Source organism: Octopus bimaculoides, chromosome 2 (assembly GCF_001194135.2).
Source record: "Octopus bimaculoides isolate UCB-OBI-ISO-001 chromosome 2, ASM119413v2, whole genome shotgun sequence".
NCBI classification, from domain to species: domain Eukaryota; kingdom Metazoa; phylum Mollusca; class Cephalopoda; order Octopoda; family Octopodidae; genus Octopus; species Octopus bimaculoides.
Window position 1 is genome coordinate 192,159,805 of NC_068982.1, and position 10,028 is coordinate 192,169,832.

The window sequence follows — 10,028 nt, forward strand, 5'->3', positions numbered from 1 at the left end:
ATTTTGAGCGTGGCCGTTGCCAGTACCGCCTGACTAGCTTCCGTAGGATTTTCGAGCGAGATCGTTGCCAGTACCCCTGGACTGGCTTGTGCGGGTGGCACATAAAAGACACCATTTCGAGCGTGGCCGTTGCCAGTATCGCCTGACTGGCCTTCGTGCAGGTGACACGTAAAAGCACCTACTACACTCTCTGAGTGGTTGGCGTTAGGAAGGGCATCCAGCTGTAGAAACTCTGCCAAATTTAGATTGGAGCCTGGTGTAGCCATCCAGTTGCACCAGTCCTCAATCAAATCGTCCAACCCATGCTAGCATGGAAAGCGGACATTAAACGATGATGATGATGATGATTAACCACTCCAAAATATTCCATTTCTCATTCCTCCTGTTCTCAATTGTTATTAGTCTTATCTTTCTTTCTAGATTTTTCCTCTCTTTTTGCCTTCTTTTTTCTCCTTATACACACATGCTTTTGTATCTTTTTCTTTATACATTTTTCCCTTTCTTTGTGTATATATTCTTTTGTGTGTATACTCGTAAGAAAACATTTTTTTTGCTATTTAAGCAACCAGTAAAACACCCCCACCCCACAAAAGAGCCATCTCTACTCATTTTTTCAAACATACATATATATTTATACACACACACATAAAATTGTCACAATCTGAAGTATTGGTCAATTTAGCCGCAGCTGGCCAGCCAAAAGATTGTACCAAACTCCAATATCTGGTTTTGCATAGTTTCTATGACTACAGATGTCCTTAATTCCAACCACTTTTCAGAGTGTACTGGACGCTTTCTATGTGGCACTGGCACCAGTGAGTTTGCCAAATCCCTTACAAGCCGAGAGCCCTCAACTGAAGAGGCTGTAGTATTGAGCGAAGTAGGTTTGTGCCAGGTGATGAGAGGTTAAAATATGATAGAGAAACAAGTGTCTTGCTGATGGGGGAGATACAATGGTCAGCCCAGTTGGAAGGGAAGGTGGAAAGTTAGAGGGTGGCAGGGAATATATTACGTGGAAGCACACAGGATATGAAGTGTGTGAGAGAGATGTAAAGTGCTAGGGATGAAATCAGAAGTACATAAGGGTGGAAATAGTGGGAGGGAGATAAGGGTAATAGGGGAGGGCTGTGTTGTTGGCAAGATGAGCATTCAATGGAAAATAAAGTGGTAAGGATGATACAGAGACTAAGGAAGTGGTTCTAAGGCAGATGAGAGGTTAAAGGATGAAGTTGTGTGTTTGTGTGTGAGTGAACAGTGCCATAGTGAAAGAGTGATGAAAGGGTTAATGCTAGAATAAGGTGTAGGGGAGAGATTCATCAGGAGCAGACTGGGGACAGGAGAATAAACAGAAATGATTTACTTTTAAGGCCGTATATTTGCTTAGATGGACAGGGTCTTCTCAATCATAGTCCTTTGTCATCTCCTCTCCATGAAGCTCGCTACTTTGTCCCACATTTTCCTGGGTCTCCCTCTTCTTCATGCACCTGTCCTTACAAATACGCACAGCCTTCTTTCCTGCATACCATATTCAATGCCTCTTATGTCCATTTTCAATATACTCACACTTTGTTGCACAAGCAGAATATGCTAGTCATCACATGACCTCTGCATTCACAGCTCATATCTCACCACCATGTAGCATAGCTGCTTGTATCACACAATCTGGCTTTCACTCTGAACGTAAGGCCTTTTGCTACCAACTGAGGTAATGGCTCTCCGAATTTTCTCCAGCCAGTTCTTATTCTTTGCAACTATGCTTTCAGAGCATCCTCCACCATTGCTAATTTGGTCACCTAGGTAACAGAAACTGTCTACAACCATAAGAGAGCCCCCTGGCAATTCAAGGAAATCTATTTCCTGTGCTCTTAGTCAATAAATTGTCCCTGCACATCTGTCACACACAAACTCTACTTTCTCTGTTTACCTTCTAGTGATTTCACTGCACCTTTTCTGGCCACAGTCTGCTTGCTTCACCATCTGGAATTTCTATTGATACCCTTTCTACAGTGTCATTTACTTGAAGCAATTAACATACTGTCTGTGTTCCTACTTACTAGAATTTTAGTCTCTGCTTACTTAATTTTAAGGCCCTTTGATTCTAGGTTTTGCTTCCACACTTGGAGTTCCTTTATGCTGATAACCTCGTTCCGATGTAAAATTGTCTTTGCTGTCGCTATCACCGCTTTCAGTTTCTTCAGAATCGCTGCTTTCAGATTCGGATACAGAAATATCCTATTCATTCTCGTACACCACGTGCTTTTGTACCTCATTCATTCTTTTTCTCAATATCTCCATATTTTCCATTGAAAAACCTCTAAATTTAGAATCACTGCTTGATAGCATGAAACTCCTATCCATTTTCAAAGTTGAAAATAAAAAAAATCGCCGCCGAAAAAATGTGGAAAAAAATTTCCCCAAAATTCACTGAGCTTAGCTATTACATCAAGCAATGTTGGATACTATAACTCAACTATTTACAAAGTGAATTTTTCAGCCGGCTACAACTGGGTTAGTATCGAAAGGGTTAAATGGGAACATATTTCCTATGTGTGAATTTTCATTCTGTATAAAACTATTTTTTAATACTAAAAAAATGTGGAGATTATATTTCTAAAACCATAGGTGACTTTTGGCCCACCCATTCTGCTAGCAAAATTGCCTTACCTAATATTCTGTTATTAAAAGAATGTCTATGCATAGTATAGCTGCACTTGAATATATTAGATATAGAACCAATGTAATACCTATTGTTATCTACCAACATAATATTACTTTTATAATATAACATTGTGCTTAATAGACACTTAGCTTGCAGGGGATAATTGTTGGTTATTCCACAGTTACAGGTTTGTGAAGTTTTGGTTGAGAATTCTAGAAGTTTAGAGTTGTTGAATTTTTCTTATCATTACTTATATTCTTTTATTCCTATGTTAATGTTCATATTGTGAGCATTAGCATGCATATTCTTATTATGAGAGCATATACAAGTCTTTATAAGCTGTTTATCTGTCTACTAGAAAGTCAAAATTTATTTATATGGGAAAGTATGCTGTTGCTTCTGCTATTCGTGCAGTTTTCGTTATTGATACTCAAATTAGTCGTTTCACTGTTTACAGAATAGTTAGACTTATGATGTCTACTGTTAGGATTATTTGGTTCATTCTTAGCATTATTATTGTCATTATCCTTATTAAAAGTTTAAGTGAAGTTAACAATCTTTGTGTCTTTCTGAATGGCTAATTTGCATCATCTTCCACATTGTAGTCACTTTAGCTTCAGCACACAATCTCAGATCAAAACACTTGCTATGCAAGTATGTCTCTGTCAAAAGCTATAATTATTATTAACTTGAATGTTTAATGGCTTATCTTCTCTGTTCCAAGTATTAACTAGAAATATTCTGCCACTGGGTGTAAGTTAAGATTTCCATCGAGATTAAAGGGTTGTGACACTATCTGTATGAGAGAGAGAGAGAGAGAGAGGAAAAGAGAGTTAGTGTCATTTTCAGTACAGGGTTTTTGATGTATTTGTTAATTTTTCAGAAATTACCATTATATGCTGGGTAGTGTAGGAGAATTTTGCCATTTATCTTTTTATTTGTTTGTCATTTTGACTGCGGCCATGCTGGAGCATTGCCTTAAAATAAGTTTGGTTTAATCTAACGCTTTTCTCTTGGGTTAAATCGGTTAAATCTAATGTTCTTCTGAAGATATTGTAGTACTTATGATTAGAAGGAAATATTTTGCTGAAAATAAGGTGCACAAATAGCTGTGTGGTTTTCCGGGTCCAGTCCCACTGCATGGCACACTAGGCAACTGTCTTCTGCAATAACATACACTGAGTGCTCTTTTGTGGCACTGGCACTAGTGAGGTTGGTATGCAGGCCAGAAAGGCTAAAATTCCGTTCAAGTGTGTAGGGCTACAGAAGATTGCGAGGAGGTGGCTTCATGTTGGAAATGAGGAGTTACAGTGTGAGAAGAGTGGCCAGAACAAAGCAGGTTTTGTTGCTGTAGAATAACAACATGTCTACTCACATAGGAGAGTTAAAAGTGGCTTGGGGGTGAAGCTGGAAAGAGAAATACAACTGGTAGTGGTGAGGTGTCAGGGGGGACCCTCAAGATAAAAGGTGAGCAAGAGTGGGGAGAGGTACAAGAACAGGTAGTATGGGTGGGTAGGTGGTAGAGAGTGAGAGATGGTTAGGAATAAGAAATGCGTGAGAGGGAGAATATAATGAAGAACAAGTGCTGAGGGATAAGTAGGGAAGAGTAGGTGACAACTGTAGAAATTGGGCAGGATTGATGGGTTTGTCTAGAGGAAAGTAGAAGACTAACAGTGAAGTACAGAAGGGTACAATTTATTATTTTGTGCCCTAAGATGTCTGTGTTATAACTCTTCAGCATTCAGTTTATTTCTCTGTCAAATGTAATGCTTATTTATTCACATATTATTCAAATCATCATCATCATCATCATCGTTTAACGTCTGCTTTCCATGCTAGCATGGATTGAACGATTTGACTGAGGACTGGCGAAGCGGATGGCTGCACCAGGCCCAATCTGATCTGGCAGAGTTTCTACAGCTGGATGCCCTTCCTAACACCAACCACTCCGAGAGTGTAGTGGGTGCTTTTTACATGCCACCAGCACGAGGACCTGTCAGGTGATACTGGTAACGACCACGCTCAAATGGTGCTTTTTACTGGCAACGATCACGCTCGGGTGGAGCTCTTAGTGCTCCACTGGCTCGGATGCCAGTGATGCAGTTCTGTCATCAAATTTGATTTCGATTTCAATTATGGGATTGTTTACTTTTAGTATGACATTGTAGGATAGTGTGAAAGGCTGGATTTGGTCAGTTTGAGCATTAGACAAGTAGAATATTTTGGTAGATAGGGGACTGGCTTAAATGCTGAAGGGATAAAAATGTTTTGATTGGATACCTACTTACTTGTTGATCCTTATCTGAGTGTTGAGATTTACAAATGTTTTTGTTTATTATGTATTTGTTTTTCAGGATCAGCTGTGGATCCAAGTTTAGTATTATGTACGTATGGTTTTTACATTACATTTTTTGTCACTCTGGGGATGTGCGTGGAATAGAGGGGTTTTCAATGTCATTCTTATCTTTTCTAGTGTCTCAATTTAATATTCAGCACTGCTGTTAAGAATTTGTTCATTTGCCAAGAAATTCTATGAGAAATATTTCAAACTACATTATCTATTACTGATTTAGGAGGATTGGATAATTGATGGTGTGTAAACTGTCATTTCATTTGTGGTAAAGAAAATACAAGTTTTGTTAGCTTAGGTCGAGAGTAACATGGAGAAAATTTACCTTTTTGATGTGAAAGTTAGGCACTGGTGTCATTAGTGCTGAAAGAAAGAGAGAGAGATTAAAACTATGAAGAATCTAATTAGTCTTTTACAAAGTACTTTTGAGACGGAATGGTTATAGTCTTTTATGCAATTAGTAAAGCATTGTCCTTGTATAATATATCTATATATATATGTGTGATGTCTGGATGGCCATGGCAGGTCTGTCTGATCATAGGTCTGTCTGTTCATGGATGACCAGGGATTAAACAACATTTATTCCTTAAACACAAAAAGCATTAAATCTGACATTACAAGGTGTTGAAGCTAAATTCGACAATTTTATTTGTCTCTCTTTTTTTTTCAGAAATAGCTTGGTGTATTGGTGAACAGTTAACAGCATCGGAGATCATGAAGATTGAAGTTGAGGAAAAGTTAGTTGACATGGAGGACTGGAAGCCATTTGAATATTGGAAAACAGTAGCCTGTATCATGATTCATGCTGGGTGTCAAAATGCCGACATCATGACTACTACTCAAGGCTCTGTGTACGCTGGAAAGGTTGTCAGACATAACATGAAAATCAAGTTCCCCCAAAACTGTGATGGTTTTGGGGTGTGTCTCCAATGACACACAACATCTTTGAACATGGCTTTGGCTCAATTCAGATGGTTATGTGAAGCAGCTAGAGACTGTGGTCAAACCCTAGCTGGAGGGTCATATGTCTGTGGTGGCATGGTCCAGTGCCTTGCCACATCACTAGAAAGAGTCACAAGTTGTTGTCAGAGAATATCTATGACTTCACCAGCCTCAATTTCTGGCTTCCTAATTCCTCCACTTGCAATTCCATAAGTTACTATGTATGGGACCACGGTTGAGAAAGACACCAATTGCTGTGCCTGCAACACCAAGGCCAAGCTGGGGCCGAAGATCAAGGAGGGGTTCAAAGATCTTCCAAAGGAAGAACGCATGCACCAGGTTCTGGAGTGGTCTTGAGACCATGGTGGAAGCTGAGGGGCAGCTTCTTTGAATAAACTGTTATCTTCCAACCATAATCTAGTTGGTATTTTTTGAGGTTTTAAAATACTTTTATTTTTGGATGGAATGTTGTATTTCCTTTTCCTTTTATGCAAGCTATTGGGTTGGCAACTAAGTTCCTGCCGTTTTTTTCAAATTTTGGAATTTATTGCGTTTTTAAATTTTGGAATCTATTTTCTTTGAGAATTCTATTTTTGAATCATTTTGGAATCTATTTTGTTCTTTTTCTAGTTAATTTTAATTTTTGTTTATTTTCAGATCATTAAAATGGAATGTCAAGTTAAGAAAAATGAGCATTTTCGACACCTCCTCCTTTTTGCTTTTAATCAAGGTTCTAAGGTCGCAAAAGATACTCGCGACATTTGTGCTGTGTATGGAGAGGGTGCCACAGCTGAAAGAACCGCTCGTGATTGGTATGCCAAGTTCAAAAACGGAAATTTTGACCTCAAAGATGCACCTCGTTCTGGTCGTCCAGTTGAGTTCGATGAAGAGCGATTAAACCAACTTTAGCATGAAAATTCTCGTCAAACAACAAGGGAACTGGCAGAGAAAATGGTATGTTCCCACACTGCTATAGAGAAGCCTCTTCACTCGATGGGAAAGGTTCAGAAGTATGGAGCATGGGTTCTGCATGCTTTAAATGACAACAAAAAACAACGAGCCATAATCTCCGCTGGTTTGCTTGCTCATCACTGCTCAACTCATGGACACAAGCAACGATTTCTTTACCGAATCGTTACCGATGACGAAAAATGGTGCTTGTACATCAATATGAAGCAGCGTAAGGAATGGCTTAGCCCAGGTAAACAAGTGACACTGCGTGTGAAACAAGATCTTCATCCACGTAAAACGATGTTGTGCATATGGTGGGACTGGGAAGGGATTTATCATCATCATCATTTAATGTCTGCTTTCCATGCTAGCATGGGTTAGACGATCTGACTGGGGACTGGCAAACCAGATGGCTACACCAGAGTCCAATCTGATCTGGCAGAGTTTCTACAGCTGGATGCCCTTCCTAACGCCAACCACTCTGAGAGTGTAGTGGGTGCTTTTTATGTGCCACCAGCATGAGGGCCATTCTGGTGGTACTGGCAATGGCCACACTCAAATGGTGTTTTTTACGTGCCACCTGCACAGGAGTCAGTCCAATGTCTTGTTCACATGCCACCGGCACAAGTGCCAGTAAGGCGAAGCTGGAAACGATCGCACTCAAATGGTGCTTTTTACATGCCACCGGCACAAAGACTGCTGCTCTTGTAGTGATCCCACTCGGATGGTGCTGTTAGGGCTTCACTGGCACGGATGCCAGTCATCGAATTTGGCTCAGTTTCGATCTCACTTGCCCCAACAGCTCTTTGCAAGCTGAGTTTAGTGTCCAATGAAGGAAAGTTGGCATGGGTGCCAGTCAACGAATTTGGTTCAATTTTCAATTTCGATTTCACTTGCCTCAACAGGTCTTTGCAAGTAGGGCTCTGTGTCCAAAGAAGGAAAGGTACGCATAAGTGGGCTGGCTACACCCCTGGTAAAGGCCACAGGTTATGGTCTCACTTGTCTTGCCGGGTCTTCTCACGCACAGCATATTTCCAAAAGTCTTGGTCACTAGTCATTGCCTCGGTGAGGCCTAATGTTCAAAGGTCATGCTTCACCACCTCATCCCAAGTCTTCCTGGGTCTACCTCTTCCACAGGTACCCGGATTATAAAAGGATTATCCATTACAAATTGCTTGACCAGATCAAACGGTCAATGTGGAACTCTATGTTCAACACATGGAATGACTCAACACGGTTATTCAAGAGAAAAGACCTAATCGGCAGCATAGCGTTCTTCTGCTGCAAGACAACGCCCACCTTCATATCGCCAATATGACCAAGGAAGCCATTCAAACGCATGGCTGGGAAGTGCTACCACACCCACTGTACTCTCCTGATTTGGCACCAACAGATTTCCACCTCTTTGATTAATTAGGTGTTATTTTTTACTAAACCTTTTAAAAAATTTAAATTTTAAAAAAAGGCGGGAACTTAGTTGCCAACCCAATATCAAATATAGCCTAGAGGCCCTGTACATGGCAATGAGATTGTGTGGCATTTATTCTTTTCTGAATAATTGTAGCAGAATAAATAAAGTGAATTAGTTTCAACTGGGGATCAGAAGGTGATGAACATTTAACAGAACAGTTTTGGAAGTAATCAAAGAATTAGGAAGTGGAAGAAAGTTCCAGGTAGATGCAAGTGTGGCTGCGTGGTAAAAAATTTGCTTCCCAACTGCATGGTTCTGGGTTCAAACCCACTGTGTGGTACCTTAGACAAGTGCCTTCTATCATAGCCTCAGGGCAAGTATCATCTACTATAGCATCAAGTCAACCACTGTCTTGTGAGTGGATTTGGTAGATGGAGAAGAAGTGTGTGTGTGTGTGTGTCCTACCATAATTTGGCAACTGGTGTTGATATGTTTAGTTTTGCAAAAGAGATCGATAAAAAAAATACCCGGTTTCATGACTGTAGTCTAACTGAAACAAGATAAAAAAATAAAAAGAAAAGCATTAAATATTTTTCTGGCTCGTTTATAAATAGATTAAAAAAAAAGGTTTATTGCGCACGTTTTCTTAGATTTACATTTGTAAACACTGCTTAATTATTCAGAAATTCACAGAAACCTTTTCCATAATCACTAAAAAAAAGATAATAATAATAATAATAACAACAGGTATAATTGATGCTTTTAACCTTGATTTTCTGTCAGTGTCCAAAATTGTTCCCTTCATATACCAATTCATATATTACGAAACAAAACACACAAACAGAACCCTTGTCTCAAAAACCTGATATAATTCAATTTCCCCAGTCTCGATTCCATTGTCAATATTTCCAGGCATAAACAGTTATGAAAGCAGTAGAAAACCTTAACATCATTAAGTCCATTTTCGGTTTCTATCAACATTTCAACATTCACTCGGGGGGGTGATGGATTTTCTTTTTTCTTTTTTTTTTCTTTTTTTCTGAGACTCATTTCATATTAGTTTCGAAAGTGTCAGTAAAAATGTAGAAGATAAAAATAATCAATGAAATGGTATTATTTTCATTGTATGTTGACTTTTAGATAAGTCATCCCATAGTATCATCATTAGACCAGAAAGCTGATATAACAACAATGGATAAGCTTTTCAAATTCCCAGTCAAACTATTAATCCAAATGCACAGTGTGGGTTGATATTATTGTCACAACCAGATTGTTTGTGAAAAACAAACAAAGTAGAGAAGGTTCATTTGACTGAGTTGGGAAGACGAGAAGCTCAGAAAATGCTGAAGACGATCATGACTAAAGACATTTAAACGCTATTAAGTCAAATGGAAATTATACACACACACACACACACACACACACATATATATATATATATAAAGCAAAAAATAATTTGTAATACATATATATAATGCAAAAAATATATATATATATAATATATATTTATGTAATTATATATATATATATAAGCAAAAAAAAAAGGTAAAAAAGTAAGGGGAGACACCCTCCCTACACTCGCAGCACTTAATGCATCACCTTTCAGCAGTAGGTAAAGGTTTCCTATGTAGTAACAGAAAAATGAAAAAGAAGAAGAAAAAGACCCTTGCACCAATAAAAATAATAAAATTAATACCTTAATTATGGAACAGAGT

The 10,028-nt window shown here is 38.9% G+C and overlaps 1 protein-coding gene across 1 annotated transcript in view; it reads right to left on the reverse strand.

Moving 5' to 3' along the window:
- Nucleotides 1-10,028, reverse strand: part of LOC106881941 (Golgi phosphoprotein 3 homolog sauron) — a 148,603-nt gene that overhangs the window by 65,086 nt on the left and 73,489 nt on the right. Inside the window, exon 3 of the mRNA XM_052965836.1 lies at nucleotides 5,335-5,372. Coding sequence (XP_052821796.1) covers nucleotides 5,335-5,372 — 38 coding nt within the window. The remainder of the gene's footprint in view (nucleotides 1-5,334; nucleotides 5,373-10,028) is intronic.